The following is a 23,198-nucleotide window of genomic DNA, read 5'->3' as shown; positions in this document are numbered from 1 at the left end:
ATGATAAATTTATTTTTATCAAATATCAATTCTTATAGGATGTAGATTTCATATATGTGGATTATCCTCTATGGTATCATCTACTTGTTTCTCTTCTTTCTTTTTTTGTTAATAGGTAGACAGTGATGGATGTTGATTATCTATCCCCACCAAACTACATCTCAAAGCCAATTAGGATAATTATTTTCAATAATTAAAATTTTTATTTATCTATTTTGATTATGTCTAATTAATTGATGAGTTAGATGGGCTAATAATTTTGTATTGATCTTAATATTGATTGATGGCAGACCCCTTAGAAGAGAGCTTCAAAAGAAATGAGTATTTCAAGCTTGTGAATGAATCTACCAATTCTAATTTAATCTAGCAATAAAAGTGCCATAGAACTTGGAACTCATTTCCACCATTATGAGCATTTGATGCTTGTCGTCTTTGGTAGATTCCTTGTTTGTTCTGTTCTGCATGCAGTATTCAAATAACTTGGAGCTCCATGGCTCTCCATTACGAAGACAACATGAGCTTGAAGAGTACATCGCCATGCCTCCTCGTCAGGTCTCACATATACATAGATAGGACCAAGAAATGCTGCTGCAGCGAACTCGTGGAGAGTTCCGAGGCACAAAATTTGTGTGGATGGATGCCGACGATCGAGGGTCTTCTTCTTCTGCTGCTGCTGATGCTTCTGCTCATGCACAATTCAGGTGACCAAATGCCACCGACTGGAGAAGCTCCTCCATGTCATGACACGCCGGCCTCCATGCGTTATCCTGCACGTCGAGCGAGCTGGCCATGGCGCAAGAGGAGCCGTCGTCGGTCATGTACGAGGAGTGGTGATGGTGACACTGTTGAGAAGACAGAACCGCGTCGTCTGGGTACGGCATGAGTTGGGGATTCGTGGCGGCGTCTGATCCCAAAGGTCGAAGAAAGCTATCCCCTTGTCGGTGACGTGGGAGCTTCTCACTGAACTCGTGTTCGTTGCCGAAGCCTCGGGCAGTTTGAGCCTTCAAAGAAGCTAACTGTGCTTCCAGAGTCAGAATCTACGAGACGAAACAGAGGATCACGATTTGTGTCGAGGAGGAAGCAGCGGAAATTCCGAGTGCTGTTGCTCACCTGTTGCTGGAGAGCGAAGATGTGGGAGACGCACCCGTAGACGGGGTCCTGCAGCCGGGCTTGGGCCTCGTAGGAGATGGTGAGCGCCGCCTCGGGCCGGTCGGAGATCGGCAGCTGCAGGAGGAGCTTGGACGCGTTGCTCGCCCCGAACACCTTGTGGATGGCGGCGAAGTGCGCGGCTCCTTGTTCATGGCAGAAGTAGGGGGCGAACACGCACCCTCTCACGCACTTCCTCCTCAGGAACTTGCAGGCGCCGCAGGGAGAGCCGAACCCAGTCATCTCGGATGATGATGATGATGGTGACGATGATGATGACGATGGAGCTGCCGATCGCTTTGATCTCAGCCTCCGCGGAGGATCGCCAGCTTCTTATAAGCACCAGAAAAGAGCGGAGCGGATCACACTACAATACCAAATAGGTTATTTGCGTCGGTCTGCTTAATGGCCAGCAACAGCCATTATTATACTACGGCTGGGCCTTCGTTTCGTCTCGTCTCCCTTTCGATTCCTTAGACGACAGAAGTGGCTCGAGATGACCCACCCCGTTCCGGTTTGCTTCGGCACCAATTCTTCTCGTTTCTTCTGCTCACGGCCGAAAGGCAATGTTTACCTTCGGTCGTGTTACTCGTGATCTATAGCCAAAGACTCTTGTGATGAACACAGCCAAAAGACATGAACATGAGAGAACTGCAGTGACATTACATTCCGAACAGTGCATTGTGCATTCCTCACAGCGTCCTATCATTTCTTGGACTCATTTTGTGGCAAGCGATACTAGTTCTTGAAATCTTTCGGTTCCTTGATTTACCATGTTCAGCTCGATCGTGAAGCTACTGATTATGACCACACCTGATCTTTCTTTTCCTGTCATCAAACAGGAGACTCTCATCAGGAATTGATGAGAGGGGTGATAGGATATGCCGATTTTGCTTTGAAATAATTATCAGGACATATAATAATTATTCACGTCTGTCGTCATGGCATTATCATCTACCTGCAGCCCATTATATTATGGCTGCCATTGTTCTGCTCATCCAAGCTTGTTTGCCACTGAGCCATGGAGGTATGGCTGATTCTGTGACGGCCAACACAATACCATTTCTTTTTTCCGAGCGAAGGCCAAGCCATCTGGCCAGACTGCATGCGAGCAGAGGAAGCACACCAACAGCACTCGGAGAAAGAGAACTGTTTCTCTGGAGATGCCTGCCGTGGAGAGAGGTGAGAAAGAAAGCATGCGATCGGCCCCCCCACCTTTGCCTTTCATGTTAGGCTGTGAGATACGACTCGACCTTAACAATGGGCCTTTCTTGTTTGATCTCCAAAGGATTAGTTCTTGAAGGCTCACTATGAACAGTAATGCCGATGGTTCGCGTGGTATTATTGTAAGATCTCCAGAAGAAAAGGTACGGCCAAAGCCCACATTTCTTTCATGTTTCTACAATGACACCCACCTTTACTAGTGAAAACATCTTCGTGGCCACAACTCGTTCTGCTATGTAATTTAATACTGCTTCCAGTCGGAGAGAGACGATTTGGCATTTGTTCGAGGCTCGACGGGTAATATGCATGGAGAGAGAGAGAGAGAGAGCAGGAGACAGTGCTGGAAGCCTGGGGATTCACCCCGCATGCGCCCACACAAGGGCCACAAGGATGAGATCACCGAACCTGTCAAATCGAAGCCCCACCACGTCGCAAGCGTGTGGTGCGGCAATGGAGGACAGTGAATGATGGCAGCCACAGGGCTCTCGCGGCAACGGCGTGAGAAACCAGGGTTAGTGGGGGTGGAGGGTTGGGAACAGGGGAGACAAGCCCAAGAAGAGACGGTAGTAAAGAATCCAACGCCTGCCCTTTGGAGCTCACGATTAGGCGCGCAGTTCGTATCATTAGGAGGAGATGCCCAAATAATTAGAGCTCATCATCATCGTTATTAATCATCAATGATTTGCTTGGTTCTGTGCACCTCGAACGCGACCCTGAATCTGCCGTGGAAGAACAGGATCCGGATGCGGAGAGAGCGTGCGTGAACTCGAATTCCTGTGCAATCGTCGTTGCCATTTCTTGGAACAGTTGCAGGAAGAGAAACCTCATGAAAGTACCCTCATGAGACTGGTCAAACCGACAGCGAGGTCACGTGAGGGGGCGCCACCATGGATGTTTCTTTCCACATGATGACCGGATTCCAGGCTTTAGGCTTTGTCTTTCTGCGACAATCCCTCTCTCGTCGTTGTCATGAACGTCCAAGCATGAGATCAGTTCCTCCGGGCGAGGGTTAATGCATGAACTAGTAGTCGATGCAGAACAGGTGGTGCGACTTCATGCAGACGGCGGTTTACACCGCCATGCATCTCTCTCCGAGAATTGCCATGCACGGGGGCCAACGATGGCCAGAAGACCAGCGGTGACTGATGGATACAGGACATGAGGCAATGGGTTAGCTGTCACGTCCAATCGATCGTGGTGTTCGTATGTTAGATCAGATGCGGCCGTAGCGAGTGAGTCGGAGACAGTTCTTCCAAGCGCTGGACCCCTCGACGAAGCATATAGCGTCGATCTTCGAAGGTGGGAGAGATGCACGATGAGGATGTCAGTCGTTTGCTTGCTTGTTTGTTTGTTGAGGTAGAGAACTCGGAGTGAGACTAAAAGTAAAGCCGGAAGAGAGGCGATATTTAAAGACGTCGAGACTTATTCGTTGTTCGATTTTGAAACTAATCAACTTATTCGTTGCTCGGATAATACAAAAATATCTCATGACTTAAATAATTCTAATTATACCTGAATTACATATATTATTAACTCACATCATACAAATGAATACACAAAGGAAAGAATTTAGAAAAATGAATGGGTAGATAAATTCACTATCATCACCCCACAAAAAGTGTAATAAAAATTAAAATTGGGGCAACCACCAACCTAAGGTAACTACCATTTTTATACTGTTAAACTGAGTATAGGATCACATACCATACAAAAGGATTCCTCAATGTCCACTTTCATAAATAAAAAACGGATACATTAAAAATGTGCAAATAACCATAACTCCATCCAACCCGATACTCCGCACAACAAAAAAAAAAAAAAAAAACATTTCACATTTTATAAAGAAAAAAATAGCAAATCAAAACCCTGTCAAAAGTAAATATGAGATCAATTACATATGAGAAAACACTCGAAAGCACCGAAAAAAATGATAAATAACTCTAAAAAGGATCACGAATATGCATTGAATACCTTGATTGTGTTGCCTGGTGACCAGATCATACAACAAAACTACTGACATGAATTCTTCATACAACCAAATACTTGATTTATCATTGTTGTAACCATATCTGAAAAAAAAAAAAGGCTTGCAAAAACCAGATAAAATGCATAAAAGCAAATTTCTACAAATTTATTTCTGCCATCTATACATGGAAAACAATGCCGATACACTGAAATCATAAGTTATTTGGGGATTCCATACACTAAAAAAATTCAGCATGGAGATCAAGTATCTAATTACATAATGGTCAAAAATGTATGGCTTGGATATCAAAGGAGCCCTTTTGTGTACCGCAGCCCAATCGTATCTTTAGATTTCTGCCAAAAGGCAGAACATTTTCAATCACTAGAGATTGGCAGGCTTTTGAGCACGTCCCTTAGGGCGAAATAATGGCTATCGCATCTATGGTCAGAGATCAAATTGCCAGAAATCATTATCCTACGGAAATTTTGATCTGGATGCCTCTCCCAAAGTGAATATGATTCACTTTTCTTGCAGCCATCAATATCATCAACATTACGCTTGAGGTAATAAATGGTTCCTGGTACAAAGAGCTCCTCCGGAAGAGCTTCCTGTTGTTCAACAATTGCTCGGGCATCTGTGTTGAACTTCATTGAAGCAACAGAATCTTTTCCTTGGATTGCTTCTACAACAAGAGAAAGCCGCATCATAATCCACATATTCATAGGTCTCTTCATGCATCCTTACCGTAAAGATATATACAGCATACTCATTTATAAATTACTTGTCACACAGAATTACAGACACAATGATTCCATATGAAGAAATGATTAGTCTGCCATCAAGCTCATAGGCTGGGAGGACACAGATGCAATGATTTATGTAGCTCATGAAGATGATCCATGTAGCCAACCCCAAATAGTTGAAATTTTATGACTTTGTTGTTGTTGTCGTTATTGTGGAGACAAGTAGTGCATAAGATTTCACCAGTTTGCAGAGACTGTAGAGATATTGCCCTAGAAAGCTAGCTCATAAAGGTGTCATGTGTCAAAGGATGTTTCACCGATCATTCATTAACAGATCAAATGCTGTATGTTTGCAAAAGCCAAGAAACAACTGAAATAAACACTGAAGTCCCCAGGTTGTGCCTGGAAACAGGATATTACATGCTAACAATGAACTATCTTAACAGATCCAACCTTGGTAAATTTTGATGATTTAACCTAATAAAGCTTAAGAGTCATGGCCGAGCAGCAACACCTGAAACATATCTTCAAGATCAATGAGTAGATCAGGAGTGGAGTGTGATTAAAAAGGCCACTCTCCATACAGAGCCAATTGATCAATTCCTCAGAATGTCACAGTTATCTAAGCTGGAGGAGACTTTAGATGAACAAGGTATGATGCTGTTGGAGGAGACTTTAGTTGAATAAGGTAACCAGCTGAAACATACATCAGCTGCATCATGCATCAAAAGTGTCTGATGCTGTTGGAGGAGACTTTAGAGATGAATAAGGTAACCATAAAAAGAAAATGGGGTTTGGGGTGGGGGGGGGGGGGGGGGGTGTTGTGTGTGGTTGGGGTGTGGGGGGGCCGCGGTGGCAACAGCTGAGAGAGAGAGAGAGAGAGAGAGAGAGTAGACCAAAATGGCCAGGGTATCCAACAAATGGTCATCAATGAAACATATAGTGGAAGCATAAATGATTTGACAAATGCAATCAAAATCACCAAAATTAACCATCAAGATCATTTCAGCATAGTCAAGGTCAGATCTTCACATTACGTATTCCACATTGTTAGTGGTTCCTAACCCAGTCATATGAAAGATGGACTACTTTTAATCCTACACTACTAGTGACCATTCTAAATTCATAAAATTCTACTGCTATAAAAGTTTCTGTTGGTTATTACATGACATATATTGGCTATGGCATTTCCCTAACATGCATACAATAAAAAGTCTCAAATGTGGAAAATGCACATCTAAGGTATTAATAATTATTTAGATCAACCGCTATTGCCTACATATATCAATTTAAGAAAACTCTTCCAGAAGTTGCATCTAAAAGTTAATCATAGAATTTAGCTAAAATGACCAATTAGAAAGATTTTTTACTAGGCAGAGTTGAAATAGCTCTTCATAGAACAAAATTCCATGCAATTTATGTAGATATTTTGATATGATATCAGTGAGATTTTTAGCACAGTGCCAATATCACAATATCCTTGAGAAGCATACCAGAAGAATTTGATGTGCTCCTAAGCTTAGCAAAATCAGTAACTTTCCTAGCCACATCTTGCACTGAAGAGACAACTTGTTTAGCATTTGTAACCAAGTCTACAATCCCCTTCCAGTCTTCCTTCCCTAGGACGCTCATCCTGAAATTGTTATGAAATAACTAAAACAGATAAGCATATCAGAACAATAAGCTAAAAAATTGAAGAAAATAAGAGAACCTCATGGAGAACTTAAGATTACTTGTATGTTCTATAAAGTATAAACAACGATTCAGTGCATTCCACAAGCAACACATTTTTTTGGCATATATATCATATAAGCGACTTCTCAAAGACTCAAACATTCAAAATCTACTTTGTGAGCCACAACAATTAACAAAAAGACATTGATTCAAGAGGATATATTTTCTTGAATTGGAGGGGATTAAAAACAGTGGGGAGCAGATTTGACTCAGCCCAACCCAGCAATGACTCCAATACCCAATATCTCACAGTCATTATCCCTTGTGTCCTGATGACACAAATAAGAATGTGGTCTGATGTTTAAAAGTCTTAAAACAATGCCAATACTTTGTGATACTTACCAATCGGCTTCCAGAATTTCATTTCGCAATCTTGTCAATGAAACTATACTCAACCTAGGAATTATATCATCCTGCAAAAGAAAGAAGAAAAGGTGTAAACAAAAAGAGGGCCATACATCAACAGGAAACTACAACATCAACAAAATTACACAACATACAAATGTTGTCGTCTAATGCTAACCTGTAACACAACTGTAGTAACATAGCTGACACAGCTTTCAGCCAGTTCTTTTGAGACACAAGGTGGAGTTCCAAATCCAACAGCAGATACTATCTCAGGATCAAATCCCAACTTGTCCGCTGCTTGTTTCCGCAACATTATTGCAAGTAAAGCAGCTGATGCACCACCAAGGGAATGCCCAACCAGCCTTAACTTATAATCCTGTGGAAACAAAAAATATTGCCAGTGACGAAAGTAGTTACAGAGTTAGCAGAAGCAACTAACATAAAGGAAATAAACAGAATTAAACATATAAAGCAACTTATACGGTAATTATAGCAAATCTTTTACCCACCTTGTGCTTTCCCAGCAGTTTTCGAACAGTGCCTAACTCATGATGAAGATACCAACGAGCAGCTTCAGCTGTTCCAAAGTGGGTGGAGAAACCTTCAAATGACACTTCTTGATTGCTTGAAGAAACTATATCAGTAATAAGGTCATAGACATTATGAGTTCCACGAATCCCAAAAATAACCTGTTTGTTGCGTGTGTCGATTCCAATGTAGTAACCAGGCCTCAGTAGACTTGAATTTTTAATGAACTTCACAATGTTCCTCTCTCGAAGCATGCTATGCCGTGCAAGAGCAGTAGCATTGTCTTTATAAGAACCCTTTGCTAGCTCAAGATAATAGATAAGCTCTTGAACCTGGGAAATGCCAGATTGTGGAAGTCAGAATCATTATAAAAATGCCTACAAATATTCTCTAAAAGAAGAGCTCGGCTATAGTTACTTGTGAAATATATCATAAAACAGTCATTTAGACACACAAGAGCTTCTAGGGTTCACCAATTGAAAATTTCAATTAAACACGAGTTCATAGGTCACTAGAATATAAGAAATTAGACAAAATTTAGGTTGAGTTTACTAGAAACTCTATAAAATACATCCATAACCCACAGAATAAACATACATGTTTTTTATCAAGTTGAGAAAAAAAAACATTTAAGAACCCTGGATAAGTCAATGATCTCTCAACGTGAAAGAAGATACACATATTCATGTTATCACACAGAAGTATACTCCGATGAATCCTTGTACAAACAGAAATTTCATGTTGTGAGGTGATGGAGATAGTGAATAAAAAATTCTAACTGACATGAATTAGATAACTAATAATTTCAAGAAAACATTTACTTAAATAGCTAGTTCCCAACAACAATCCAGTGACATTAAACTGGCACCATGGTGAAGATGCATAGAGGGCAGCACCATATTCTCTGCAAAAGAATGTAGGTAAAAAAGATGTAATATCTCCAGATTATCTACTGGAGAAAGCTAAATCCTTAGCCTGACACAGAAGTCACTTGTTAATTACTTATAAATATTTGGGTCTTTCATCTAAGTTGGACACGTTCAGAGAATGCTTAAAGGGCATTGACAAGAGCAAAGTTCTCAAAAATCCTACATTCCTACTTATTGATAATTGTCTAGGCCCCCAAAGACAATGTTCAGGGAATAGATATCATACTCCTCTAGAAAGTATTCTTCTGATGTATCAATAACTTACGCTCTCATATTGACTATTCTAAGGGGATGTCATGAGTTCTGAGACTGCCACAATAAACATCCAAACTCACCTCCTACTAAAAGGACTTTGCTTAAGTTCACTTATGGTACCTATGAATTTCCTTTAGTAAAGTGGCAAAAAAAAGTGTCAATATGAAAAAAGAAAAGATAGCAAAAAAAAAAAAATCAATGTCATAACAGATAACATAATCTGTCCGACTTGTAAAGGATGCCAGCAGATAGAAGCATCCAAAATGAGTTTGGATTGTAAAAATGCAAACTCCTGTATTAAGACTTCCAAGTTTTTTCAAAAAAAATCTACTGCAGTCGACATTTTAACTTGGTCATAGACATAAAGCCTTGTCTGGTTGGTACTGGCTTCAAACAGCAAACAAGGATAAGGTCTTCCAGGAAATAATATAGGAAAAGTACATCTCCAATTATAAAAATGCCGCCATTTGCTTCAATAATTCTGATTTCAGTGCTTTCATTAAAAAAAAAAAAGTATATAGTGTCAATTGTCAATGACATCTTTTGGTGAGAGAATAGGCAAGAAATTACTATAGCATCTGAAAAGATCTGAACACCCTTGAACTCCTCAATCTTCTTAGACGAAGCTTGGCTGAGGTAAATAAGATAAAGACCAACTGTTAAGTCGCTGAGGCTCCAGTCCTGAATGCCAACTTTACTTCGCTGAATACTCATAAGAATCTCACTGAAAGACCTAGTGCCAAAGGGTGTACTCTGCTTCTCGTTGCTACCTGCTGCAAGTCAAGCACCATTGTTATAAAGAATCCTTCAGATCCTAAGTCTGATGTCTGAATATGTAAATACTGGCAATGAACTAACAAGCAAAAAATTTTGGATAAATACCTGCAGTTGATTATAAAATTGAAAATTATAAAAGTCATTTCTGGCAAAATATAAAGAACACTACAGAGATTTTAAGAGTAGAGGAGACAGAAAATTATCAACAAAAACTTTAGTTGACTATTCTGAAAGTCAGAGATCTAACAGCACAAATTGAAGATAAGAAATCAAGCAAAAAATAAAAGAACCTGCAGAAGATGCCCACTTATACAACTGCAACGCTGGATCAAGAGCTTTGGAGAGCCAAGCAACTTCAAGTTTCCGCTTCCATCCATCATCATCATCAGAACTATCTCTACCACTATCATAGCTACCAGGCTCGTCATGCTGGGCATCTTTAATATGCGGTAAAGTTTCAGCCTTACTTAAGTTAGTATTCCGCACTTTCTCCGATTCCTCCTCTTCGGAGTGTTGCGAAAGGCATCGGTTTAGAACACCGGATACAAGTTGCAGGTACGAATCCTGTTTTCTCATAGAGCGTATGCTAGAATCTGGAAGGGAAAAGAAATTACAGAGAAGAAAGGGACCAGAAAAAAAGATCAAATCTTTACATGAACAAGACGAAGCACCTAATAAAGACTCATTTACAATATTTGAAACCCTTTTTTCTCATTGGTATTTCCACCATGTAGATGAGCAAGAAAGAAAATACAATTAGATGCGGATCACTCAATTATGATCTCCTTTTCATTTCCATGAAAAAAATCAAATTTAGAAGAAATCAGAGAGTTCTTGAGGCCTTGTAAGCAAAATCTTTTTCTTTTTCGTCTAATAAAAATTGCAAGTTTTACCATCGTCATCATCAAATTTGAATCGGACTACAATTAAAGCTAGTTGAAGCCCTAAATCTCAATGCATATCTCGCCGAAAAAAGAAAGCTAAAATTACCAAGAAGGAACACACAATAAGCACGCGAGAAGCAAAAGGGGAGCACCAAAGAAACTTGGCATCCGCACGGTCAAAATTGTAAACGAATCGGGGGAATAAGCGGTAAAAACACCAATTTTCTTTCATCTTTAGTTCACCTTGAATCGGACGCGCAATTGGGGATTACCAATAAAGAAATCGCCTTTGCACCAGAAAGTGACAGCGAAGGGAGTAAGATATCCCCCAATAACTATAAAACCCCTTTCCTGATCTCAGGTTTGAAAGAAACCAAGAGGCAGCCGGAGAACAACGAAGAGAACGCGAGAAGAAGAGCGTACCAAGGTGAAGGAGCAGCCGCTTCGCCATTTCCAGGTGCGGTGGCCAGCGCCGCAAATGGCTGGCTGTTCTCGATCGAGGGATCGAGAGAGAGAGAGAGAGAGAGAGGGAGAGAGAGGGTGTTCGGGTCTAGTTCAAACTCTATCGCGAGTTGCGTCTGATGTCATCACCTACTCATCAGACTACTGGATGACTTTCTGGGACCCGGATTCCTTCCATCCCAGGTATGTCGAGGGTAGAAGTATCTGTTGACTCATAATTCCATTGGATTTTTCGAGAGAGAGATCCGTAATGGGTGAAACTCTATCCAGTTGGGTCTGATATCGTCAACTACTCATTTGATGACTGGACGATTTGAGTGGGACCCTGCACGTCGTTGTAATAGGTATAAAAAGGGTAGAAACGTATGTGAACTCGTAATTCCACTGGATTTTTCTCGATCAAAATCGATGACGAGGTTGAGGCAACCTAACTCGGGTCGGACCACAAGACGATCCGGTCTCATATGATGTGCCGTGACATCTTAAGAGATGATACATTCGTATTCCTAAGTGTTTGATGAAATGTTATTTCACTCATAAACAAGTAATTGTGCAAAATTATTGACTGGTTCTGTCGTGAAATGTTAGGTGTTTATTTATCCTTTTTATATATATTTTATAATCTTTTTTGTGTTCTTTTAGGTTACAACTGGTGTTATTTCTTATTATCTTTGTATTACTCATTTGCTTGGCATTTAAATTGCTTTGTGTGGTGTTAGATGATATGCCGCATTTTGGCACCATCCACGCGGCATCAGGACTTCTAGGCCAACGTAGAGTGACACCTCAGACTTCATGGAAGGCTGATGCATTGGGAGAAAACTGTGACCTCTCTCTCTCTCAGATTGCTGGTTCATTCGTTATACGATCCTATGGAGACCAACATCGCATCAAAGGAGACAACAATACATGGGTTGGGATGAAAAATGAATCGTGTTTATTGGCCAATTTTTACATGAACATATGTTTTCTTTTCCTTCCATTATTATGATATACATGAACAAACAGTATTTTCCATACAAACAAAGCTACTGCTCCAACCACGACATCATAGTCGAATCCATTGGGTTGTCATCGAACTTCATGAAGGCTTCAATCTCTTGCAGCAAGCCGTCGTCCGACGATGACGTCGAAGCCTTTTCGACCGTGGTCGAATCAGACATCAAGCAGGCTTGCAACTCTTTCGGGGTTGTCGACCGGGCATTGTCCGCGCACTCCGTTTGCTCCGCGGCAAGGCCGGTTGAGGATGACAGCGAGGCCCCTGGGATCGTAGTGGAGGCAATGAAGGTGTCATCGGACATCAAGAAGGCATGGACCTCTTCCAGGCTCGAGAAGAAGGGACCGTCGGTGCAGGACATCTGCTCACACACGACGAAGTCGATCGACGAGGAAACCTCTGCGACCGTGGTCGAATCTATCCGAGTGTCATCGGGCATCAAGAGAACATCGATGTGGCCTGACGGCGAGGCCTTGGGGATGGTATTCGAGGCTGTGTCGGTGGCATCAGACATCAAGAGAGCATCAACCTCTCTGGTAAAGAAAGCATCGTCGGTGCAGTGCTGCTCACCGCCAAGATCGACCGACGACGAAGGCGAAGCCAAGAATGCTTCGAGCTCCTCCGCAGTTATCCCGAGGTCAAATGCTTCGAGTTCTTCCGCAGTTATCCCGAGGTCACCTCCACCAACGTCCGTTGACGATGGGGTGGCGGCTGGGACTCCGGCTTCGTTCGGTGCCACGGAGTCGATGGAGGAAAGATGACTCTCCAGGGTTGTCACGACGGGAGCCAATAAGAGCTGTTGCACCACCGCGGTCGGAGGTGGTGAGAGGTCGGACTGGAATGCTCCGTTGGGATGTGCAACCAACCCCCGGCATGGCTTCTTGGGTGCTGCTGATGAGAGAGTAGAAGATTCCTCTCTATTTCTCTTCTGCCCAACGAAACTGCTGCCGCCGGTGAGCGTCTCCGTCGCGGCCTCCGTGAACGTGGACTCAACCGATTTCATGAACTTGCCGCCGGAGATGGGTTGATAGGAGGTCTTCTTCACGTGACAGAGAACTCGTGTCTCGAAGGTGGATGAACACATCTCGTATTCATACATTACCCACCCGGAGTTCTTCCGCCGGCCGTCCTTGAAGGAAAGGTAGCTCCTTCTTCCCACCACGATCTCGCGCCCGTCGACGATGGACTTGACGGGTTCTTGCCTTCTGTTCAGAAGCCAAGAACCGGTGCCGGCCGTTCGATCGACGCGGGAGCAGCCGCTGGCCTTGGGCTGGCGGTCCGCAAAAAAATAACCCTCCTGCCGATCGCTGCCGAGAAGATTCCACGGCTCGGTGCCGTAGACGTCGGCGAAGGCGACAGCGCGGCCAGGGAGGGGTGTGCCGGCGACCCAGTTGGCGAGGTAGTCGACCACGAGTTCCTCCGCCGTGGGAACGAACCTGTAGCCTGACGGAACGAGGTCGACGGGATCCATGTACGACGGAAAACGATGGTTGTTTCTGGAAGAGAGGAGAGAGGAAACGAAGGCGGAGACACAGAGTGGGAGTGGGAGAGGAGAGCGCGTAGACGTATATAGATGCAGTGGGCGGGTTTCGGATTTCGGATTTCGGATTTCGGATTCCGAATTAATTCGTATTATATATTTAATTAGAAACTAAATGGCTACATAGATCTATTGTTTCCTTCTTCTTCTTCTTCTTCTTCTTCGTCTGCCTCTCATCTATGTTCCAGAAATAAGATGATATGTTCCAGAAATAAGATTACCCATTTCATATTGGTAAGTAAGGCATTGATTTTTGAACTGATATCAATCTTTTTATTGGCGGCTGAAGTGACACATAAATGTATCCTCAAACATCTGTTAGTGATTATTGAGTTTTAAGTGGGTATCTCCAGTAATACTGTTTAGGCATGTTATTTTTAGTTACTTTGCTTTACGTACCCTTATATAATTCCTTGAGTTTTGTGAACAATGATATCCCTTATTGAGAAGTTAAAATATGAGTATTAGAATGATCGTTATAAATATTTGTAATAATATTTATATAATTTTAAAATATTAATCTGTTGATAGTTATTTTTAAATAAAATCTTTGATCTCTCCTATAAGTGTTAGGGATTTCTGGAACACGATAAACATCACATGGTTGTGTTGTCTTTGCTTTATCTTGATTTTGCAATAGTTATTTTTCCAGAGAATCAAAGATTAGGGAGTTTAGACTTTGCATCGAAGCTTAAAAAATCTTCGCTTTTGTGTGCTTCAATGTTGTAGCAGTTTCATGTTGTAAGAACTCATACTAAGATGCAAATTCTTGTTAATAGAATCTTATACAATATTCATCTTATTGCATTTGTTGGTGTGTTCTATCCATACAATCGATCGGTGAGCCATTTTCTTAGTTTTCATATCATATATGCTCTGACTTCTAGTGTTGCTGTTTACACAGCGAACTCCTTTTATATATCGCTCGAAAGGGGGATTAACTGGGTAAGTGGATGCTTCAAGATTAATATATCTGACATTCTCATTTCTTCCCGATAATTCTACCAATCAGTTGATCTGATAATAGACATTGCAATCTATTTTTGCATCTTGAAACTTTTGTGCTTGAACATACTTATAAATGAAATGCTTCTATTGTCACAATTTGTGACAATAATAACAAATTGTTCATCTTTTGTTCATGAACAACATCCAATTCAATGTTATTTCATTCATTTTAATTCACACAATTTTCAAGAATTTCCATAGAGTTGGTACAAAAAATTATTATGTAGGTTCCAGATATTCCTTCTGCCTTTCCTCTTCGTGAACAAATAAACCAAAGAGTTAAAAGCTTTGGCATACTTACATGATTTAACTTCATCCAGACCATTAATCCAATCCAATATCAAAAATACTATAAATGAGGATATTAGGTACCGAGTGGAGGATAATATGCCAATCCAAAAATTTAATATCGAGTAATTTCAATATAATCCCAAGGAAAAGACAATATATATAATAGAACTTGTGCTATCAAAGACTTGCATTTATTTAATGATGTGAAGTTCGTCGAGAAAAAAGCCATGTTGACTAACTTCTACCACCCGAGTCATCGTGTGGGCAATCTTGCATATTCAGGATCAGACCAAGTCATATTGACTCCTTGGCTACGACATAAAGATTCACCAATATGTTGGTACTATAACGAGGACCCGAGGCTTATACCTCGGCTATGAGTTTTTGGCTCCCCTACGAGAGGAAACATTAATAAGACTATTTAGTCTCACATTGGTCGAAGAGTACGTGAACCAAGAGCTCGTAAGTTCGTCATGTCTCCCTTACCCTCAAAGGTGTTTTTTGGAGCTCACATACTCTTAAAGAATACGCCTATCGTCAAAAACGAATAATTCCTTACGAGCCCAAAGGTCGTACTAATGGTCAACGGACGAAATTATCCAAATATATCTTATTTACTCAATTAACTTGTTAGATTCAAAAAATAGTCTTATTAAATAAAACTTCTTGTAAATGATTCAAACATGAATATGTAAATTAAATAAAAATATTTTTATAAGATTTTACACTGCATTTATATTTATCATGGAGATCATTATTTATCTATAACAACAACAAAAATTATCTTTGAAAAGATATCTCTGATAGGAAATTATCTTTGTTTCTTTGCCACTAATTATAAGATACACAAAGGAAAATAAAAACCTGTAAGCTTCCCCTTTTCCCAACATCGCAAGTCCTACACATTCTACTGTATCATTGTTAATTGCGTGGTTAATTTGCACTTTGCCTCTTCCTCTTCCTCTTCCCAGTCAACGGAGCAAAATGTAGTGTGCCACTTTCTAAGGCCAGGAATTAAAGGAGGTAAGCCGGCTTTTTGAACCCAACGCCTCCCCCCCATATGCAATCCGCTTTCCTCCTCTTTAGACTTTCCACCAACATGATAACTTCACATACTATATATATATATATATATGGTCAATGAACAGTGGAAGATTACTGCATAAAAGTAGAAGGCCAGTTAAGAGGGGGGCACCAACATGGCAATTGAAATCTGTACATTGCAGCAAGTAAAATACCACATGAATCACAAATAATCTTGCATTTGACCGTCCTTTTGACCCGTCGAAATCCCAAGAATATTCTTCTCCAAGATTCTTGCATCCCCAACGCTAGTGTCCTTCCGCGTCCTCCACTATAAATGCTCGCCAGCCCGCGTCTTGCCTGCTCGCCTTCGCGTCGCTCGGTCTCTTCGGTTGCTATCTCCCGCTAAGTGGTACGTGAACCGGCGTTTTTTGTGTTAGGGTTTCTTCTTCTTCTTCTTCTTATTCTTCTTTTCTTGTCTGTTATTGTTCTGCATTAGCTGTCTTCTTTCCAGATCTGGTTCCTTCCTTTTTAGTTCTCCATCAAACGATTTGACGATTTGTTCCGGTTTTGGATTCCAACAATATCTTTATTTTAAGCAAAAATGCCGACTTGTAGTTTTGGATTCATCGTCTAAACCTGATGAGTTCACAGGGAGGAGAGGAGGAGAACAAGGCGAGCATGTCGCAGCAACTCCAGGTCTTGAACGCGCTCGACGTCGCGAAGACGCAATGGTACCACTTCACGGCGATCGTCATCGCGGGCATGGGCTTCTTCACAGACGCCTACGACCTCTTCTGCATCTCACTCGTCACCAAGCTCCTCGGCCGCATCTACTACCACGTCGACGGGTCCCCCACCCCCGGGTCACTCCCGCCCCAGGCCTCCGCCGCCGTTAATGGCGTCGCCTTCGTTGGGACCCTCTCCGGCCAGCTCTTCTTTGGTTGGCTCGGTGATAAGATGGGCCGCAAGCGCGTCTACGGCATGACCCTCATGATCATGGTCATCTGCTCCATCGCCTCCGGTCTCTCTTTCGGCCACGACTCCAAGGGCGTCATGGCCACCCTCTGCTTCTTCCGCTTCTGGCTCGGCTTCGGTATCGGCGGCGACTACCCTCTCTCCGCCACGATCATGTCGGAGTACGCCAATAAAAAAACCCGCGGGGCGTTCATCGCCGCCGTCTTCGCCATGCAGGGCGTCGGCATCCTCGCCGGCGGCATGGTGGCCATCGTGATTTCCTCCGCGTTCAAGAACAGGTTCCAGGCTCCGCCCTACGCCATCGACCCCGTTGGCTCCACCGTCCCCCAGGCCGACTACGTCTGGCGCATAATTCTCATGTTCGGGTCCCTGCCGGCGGCGCTGACCTACTACTGGCGGATGAAGATGCCGGAGACGGCGCGGTACACCGCCCTCGTGGCGCAGAACGCGAAGCTGGCGGCGTCGGACATGTCCAAGGTCCTGCAGGTGGAGATCGAGGAGGAGCAGTCGAAAGTGGAGCAAATCGCCAACGCGCCGTCGAACGCCTTCGGCCTCTTCTCCAAGGAGTTCCTCCGCCGCCACGGCCTCCACTTGCTTGGCACCGCCACCACCTGGTTCCTCCTCGACATCGCCTTCTACAGCCAGAACCTCTTCCAGAAGGACATCTTCACCGCCATCGGGTGGATCCCCAAGGCCGCCACCATGAACGCGCTCGAGGAGGTCTTCCGTATCGCCCGGGCGCAGAGCATCATCGCGCTCTGCGGCACCGTGCCCGGCTACTGGTTTACCGTCGCGCTGATCGACATCATCGGCCGGTTCACGATCCAACTCCTTGGGTTCGCCATGATGACGATCTTCATGCTGGGCCTCGCCATCCCGTACCACCACTGGACCACCAAGGGCCACCAGATCGGCTTCGTCGTCATGTACGCCTTCACCTTCTTCTTCGCCAACTTCGGGCCCAACAGCACCACGTTCATCGTGCCAGCGGAGATCTTCCCCGCGCGGCTCCGCTCGACCTGCCACGGTATCTCTGCGGCCTCCGGGAAGCTCGGCGCCATCGTCGGCTCTTTCGGGTTCCTCTACCTGGCGCAGAACCAGAACCCGGCCAAGGCCGACCACGGGTACCCTGCGGGCATCGGAGTAAGGAACTCGCTCTTCCTCCTCGCCGGCTGCAACCTCTTGGGCTTACTCTTCACCTTCCTGGTTCCGGAGTCGAAGGGGAGGTCGCTGGAGGAGATGTCCGGCGAGAACGAAGGTGACGAGCAGGCCGCGGGAGTATTGAACAGGACCATGCCTGTCTAATTACTTGCACGCGTGCTGCCACCATTATCGTCCTTTGTTGCTCTACCGTTCTTTCTATTAGAATGTTAAGCCCTAAGCATATTACCTACTCCGAAACACCTGCTTAAAGGCCATCAGAGGGGATGCTCCAGGGCGAGTGATCGCGTCGTTTTGTACTCGCTATGATGTCAAGGTGTTAATGAAGATTACGTTGTTTCTTTGTTCTCCTCTCTGAAACTTCCACTGCAAGTGCGATGAGACATCGAAGTAAACTCGAGCTCTCAGCATCAGGCGTCAAGATTCGCATATGCCCGCGAGAAAGCAGCGTTAATGGCTTCGGACCGGTAGTAGAGCCGACCACTCGGGCCGGCAGATAAAGGAAGTCGGTTTGCCAATCGATCCGCTGACCGGTCCGGTTCAGAGTTTTGACGTCATCATGACGACATACGATGGGAACCCGTTCCGTTGATCTCACGTGCAACACGCCATCTCGGCGTCCGCTAGCCGGTCTCGCTCCCATCGCTCCGCCGGCGCGCCAAACCCTAAACCAAACTCCCGCGTGATCGTGCTCTTCGGTCTTCCTCCTCCTGAAACGTCCTCGATCTCCACCACATCTTGTTCCGATCGCGCGACGATACGCTTCCGAACCCTTCTCCGGCGAAGTGGCAGCGGCAAATGCGATCTCGATCGCTTCCTCCCTAGGCTCCCCTCGACGGATCCCTTTCTGTCTTTTGCTTCCGCCTTGGTCATGTTTTTTCTGGGTGGGTCTGCTGTTGCTGTGATCGCCCTATTTGTCGTTTCCTGTTGTGGCTCGTGTGATGGCTGTTTTGTGATTGGGATTTGGTCTTGGGAGGTGCAGCGTTCGGGCTTGAGGAGGAGGGCGAGCGGCGGTAGCTACAGGCCGATGGTGGTGCGAGCCAGGGCCAAGGAGATCGCTTTCGGCCAGAGCTCGTGGTCTTTCCTCCAGGCAGGCATTGGGAAGCTCGCGGACGCCGTGGGAGTCACCCTCGGCCCCAGGGGTACCTTCGTTTCGTCTTTATCTCCTCGTATGTTCTGGTAATTGTTGGCCTTTTTGTGCATTTTCCCTTCTGCTGCAGGGCCCTTTCTATGTCAGTAATAATACAATGCTACATTTTGTCATGTATTAGTTTAGAAAGCTATTGTATCTAGAACAAGAAATGTCGAATCTTTCCCTTCTCGTTACATTATCTGGTTGTTCTTTTGGTACTGTATGTTGTGTCGAAAATGAAGGGAGGTGTTGGATGAGGTTGGGAACTCCAAGGTAGTTAATGGTGGAGTCACAATTGCCCAGGCTATTGAGCTGGCTGATCCTAAAAACGAGCAGATCTTCATCTGTTCTTTATTTTGTATGTTGAAAGTGGCAGGTTAGACCAATGACTCTACAGGTGATGGGACGACAACTGCATCTGTCCTTGCTCGCGAGATCGGTAAGTTGGGTCTGCTAGGTGTTACTTCTGGTGAAAATCCTTCTTCTGTCAAGAAGGGGATTGACAGAAGCTAGTTGAAGAGCTTGAGAAGAAAGCAAGGCCCGTAAAAGGGCGTGGTGACATCAAAGGTAAACTTGTTTGTTTATGTACCTGAAAACTCTCATTAGTATACATATTATTATGTGTGCCAGATGATATTAACATCAATTGAAAAAAGAAATAAAAATCTGAGTAGCTGCAGCAATACCAGACTTCCACTTCTCTGTTATATCATTGTGCAACTGTCATCGTATACATGTTACAAATTGTCGCTTTTTGATCTCTTTGTGAATTAATGTAAGAATGATAATGTTTTCAATCTGACAGAGGTTACATTTCCCCACAACTTGGTGCAAATCTTGAGAAGTTGATCTTGGAATTTGAAAATGCCAAGATTTCAGTGACCGATCAGAAGATTTCAACAATAAAGGAAATCATCCCTTTTTCAGAGAAGATGACACAGCTGGGAGCTCTTCTCCTCATTATTGCTGAGGATGTAACAGCTAGGGGTTTGGCTACTCTTGTTGTGAACAAGTTGGCAGAGCATTCTCAATGTTGCAGCAATAAAATCACCTGTTTTGGTGACAGGAGAAAGGCTATCCTTCAGGATATTGCAAATTTTGGCAGGTGGATCATTACTAGTCTATTTCTTGTGAAATTTTTTACATTTTCCATTGGTTAATGGCATTGCTTCTAGTCCAATATAAGAGTCATTTGTTTCTAAAAGTTTTTTTTACAGAAAACTTCAATTAAAAATAAAAGTGAACATGAATAGTTTCAGTCGTAGCAGCGAGGAAAATTAGCGTGTATTGAAAAGAAGCAGTAGCAACCAGGAACCTTAGTCTTTATAGAGAAAGAGGCAGCACCCGTAGATCATTATCATACCAGTTCACCACTTGATTTCTTTCCCTAAAGGTATGTGTAAGATAGTATAAACAATTGCTGTTAATATAGTGTCTCCAAGGAGGCTCCACCTTCCTTCAAAAAGATCATAATTTGAGGGTCCAACTTCATCTAGATAGATATGCTTGACTTGATTTCATACAATAAGGCCCCTGCTTCGGCTTCCAAAATAAAGCAGCCCTCATATTGGCATTCCCTGCAACAAAAGGACAACCATTAGAAGTACAAATCACAAAACCAGTGCCTGCATTAGCAATCCCATGAATCATAGCTAGTTTTCTGTGCAACTCAGAAGATATGGCATTCGCAATTTTTCTGCAACCCTGTAATTGTGACAGGCATGGCATTCTGTGGCCTGAAATTTATGAATTTTGGTCTTGCCTGTTGTGTATGCTGGATTTTGTTGTCCTAAGAAATTATTAGCACTTGAATAATTGAGTAGTAACCAGTTGTCCCATTTCAATCAATTGTTTGTGGCTGCATTAATAGAAAATTTTCATCAATCATAACTCTTCTACTTAGCTTGTCTTCTATTTGTTTTCTGTTGGCACGGGGCTGAAATCCAGGCCAAAGATCTTGGCTTATAGATCGAGAATGTATCTGTTGGGCAGCTTGGCACAGCAGGAATATTTACTGCCTCACAGACCTCTACAACAACAATTTCTGATGCTGCAACCAATGATGAGATCCAGGTCAGAATTGCTCAGTTAAAGAAGGAGCTTGCTGAGACAGATTCAGTCTATGATTCTAAGAAGCTAGCTGAACGAATCGCAAAAGGCAGAGTGGCTGTCACAAAAGTAGGTGCTGCAACAGAGACTGAGCTCGAGGGCCCTAAACTTAGGATGGAGCATGCAAAGAATGCCACTTTTGCAACTATAGAGGCGGAGGCGCTGCCTATGTTCACCTCTCAGCTACTCTTCCTACAGTCAAGGAAAAGCTGGAAGATCATGATGAGCTTCTGGGTGCTGATATCGTACAGAAGGTGAGCTATCCAATCAAATAGATTCACGTATGGCCTTTGTAAATTCATTTGTGAGTGTTGTTTGTCCTTAAAATTGCAGGTGTATGTAATCCCTCTCTGTTCCCATATTGGTGTCAAGCCATATATTGTTGTGTAATACCTGTCTTATGTGGGTCTGTTGTGACACCTGAATCTTCTAATATTGACATAAACATAGGTTCAAGCACCTTCCAAATCTAAATTTTAGGATATACAAATATAGTTAAGATAAAAGTGATTGCACAAACCATATAACAGAACTTTTCATGGTGGAATATCTAATACTGGTTAGCTGCTATATGTGCCTATCAATTTATCATGTCTAGTGCCCGATGTACGGCTGTAACAATATGGTTATGGATGTTATTTGGTAATTTTGGTTAGGTTTTGAATATCTACATCATTATTTGTTGAAGGAAAAGATATGAATATGTTCATATGCCAATTTCCGACTCGTGTCATGTTTGTTGTCATCTTAGTGTCTTGGTTCCATGACAAATAACATTCTCTTGTTTTGATGTTTGTTTGTGATGTTGATTGCTGTTACAATTTTGCTATTCATATTCAATTGCAGATATACCATCTAAATGTTCATCTTCTACAAAAGGTATATTCATCATATTTGCATCGTGAAACTGCTTATGGAATTTATTCGTTCTTTACATCGCAATGAGCAGGCACTGGTGGCGCCTGCAGCCTGGATTGAATGAAATGCCGGAGTGGAGGGAGAAGATCAAGGACAGCGGGCAGGAGAGTGGTTAACAATGCAACGACGGACAATTATGAGAATTGGTGGAAGCTGGTGTGATCGACCCTGCAAAGGTGACTGGGCATGCACTTCAGACTGCTGTGCATCAGTGGCTGGAATGGTCCTTGCGGCACAAGCGATTGTGGTGGAGAAGCCCCAGAAAAAATCTCCTGCCAATCCACCAACCAAAGGTCTCCCACTCTGATGATGGCTTGGTTTCCTCACCTTAACGAGTGATACGTTTATAGCAAATGCGGAGAAGTATGAGGAGATCAGAAATGGAAGACACTCTAGCGGATGTTTCCGGGTTTTCTCCTATAAATTTAGACTGCTTTATGGATTGCAACTGTCATTGCTCGGAAGATGTGGTTGTAAAAGAGCTACCAAAAGTTGCAAGTTCTCAAGGAAAGACATGCTGTAGAATCTTGCAATTTTTTGGTGGTACGAAGCATGTTATTTTCTCTCTCTAGAATGTTACAAAGGCTCATTAAACACCAGTTTTTCTTGGTTGTCATCTTCAAAAAACAAAAGGAAAAAGGCAAAAGATGCTCAGTTTTCTCTCGTTGCTTTGTTTAATTATAATCTGATGCAGTCTGATGAGATGTGCACAAATAGAAAGTGGATTAGTGACGAGGAAAGATCAGGTAGATTTTTTTTTCTTCACGGAAGAATGTTTTGATATATGTACATCTGTAATGACACAATGAAAAGTGTGTAGTTGAGCCTGAAAGATACTGGCCAACAAATTCCAAGATGGATTCTGGGAAAACTAGGGGCCAACGATTGCTAAAACAGCCATGAGAACATGGCACAGGGGGCATACATGGGACACCCACTGCTTCCGCATCACCTCCCTCGTCTCCTACCCACAGCAGCGACTCCCACCTCCTGTTCTCTCACCACCACCGAGCCAGGCAATATAAAACCGAGGACACGGCTAGGC

General features: G+C 43.3%; 3 protein-coding genes and 1 pseudogene across 7 annotated transcripts; 2 read left to right on the top strand and 2 right to left on the bottom strand.

Moving 5' to 3' along the window:
• Positions 1–441: 441 nt before the first annotated feature.
• Positions 442–1,486, bottom strand: LOC135679841 (LOB domain-containing protein CRL1-like). Its single transcript, XM_065193829.1, has 2 exons — positions 1,111–1,486; positions 442–1,037 (listed from the first exon to the last, which is right to left on the bottom strand). Exons 1-2 carry the CDS (start codon positions 1,387–1,389, stop codon positions 687–689), a joined length of 630 nt encoding a protein of 209 aa, XP_065049901.1. The 5' UTR covers positions 1,390–1,486; the 3' UTR covers positions 442–686.
• Positions 1,487–4,476: 2,990 nt separating this feature from the next.
• LOC135582202 (uncharacterized) lies at positions 4,477–11,075 on the bottom strand. 5 transcript variants are annotated; one of them, XM_065081550.1, is made up of 8 exons: positions 10,958–11,075; positions 9,941–10,243; positions 9,444–9,646; positions 7,671–8,021; positions 7,337–7,537; positions 7,156–7,226; positions 6,573–6,712; positions 4,477–5,018 (listed from the first exon to the last, which is right to left on the bottom strand). In XM_065081550.1, exons 1-8 carry the CDS (start codon positions 10,983–10,985, stop codon positions 4,711–4,713), a joined length of 1,605 nt encoding a protein of 534 aa, XP_064937622.1. In that variant the 5' UTR covers positions 10,986–11,075; the 3' UTR covers positions 4,477–4,710. The 5 variants fall into 5 exon arrangements, with proteins under 5 accessions (XP_064937622.1, XP_064937624.1, XP_064937623.1 ...); XM_065081552.1 differs by having other exon boundaries at positions 4,477–5,015; XM_065081551.1 differs by having other exon boundaries at positions 9,444–9,643.
• A 5,100-nt stretch (positions 11,076–16,175) lies between these two features.
• On the top strand, positions 16,176–18,335 carry LOC135591613 (probable inorganic phosphate transporter 1-8). The gene is made up of 2 exons (XM_065081556.1): positions 16,176–16,267; positions 16,510–18,335. Exon 2 carries the CDS (start codon positions 16,537–16,539, stop codon positions 18,136–18,138), a length of 1,602 nt encoding a protein of 533 aa, XP_064937628.1. The 5' UTR covers positions 16,176–16,267; positions 16,510–16,536; the 3' UTR covers positions 18,139–18,335.
• Positions 18,336–19,021: 686 nt separating this feature from the next.
• Positions 19,022–22,752, top strand: LOC135587810 (ruBisCO large subunit-binding protein subunit alpha, chloroplastic-like; annotated as a pseudogene).
• The last annotated feature ends 446 nt before the right edge of the window (positions 22,753–23,198 follow it).

This window comes from Musa acuminata, chromosome BXJ1-1 (genome assembly GCF_036884655.1).
Source record: "Musa acuminata AAA Group cultivar baxijiao chromosome BXJ1-1, Cavendish_Baxijiao_AAA, whole genome shotgun sequence".
In the NCBI taxonomy this organism is placed as follows: Eukaryota; Viridiplantae; Streptophyta; class Magnoliopsida; order Zingiberales; family Musaceae; genus Musa; species Musa acuminata.
Note: the sequence above shows the minus strand (reverse complement) of the source record. Positions and strands in the feature narration are given on the sequence as shown.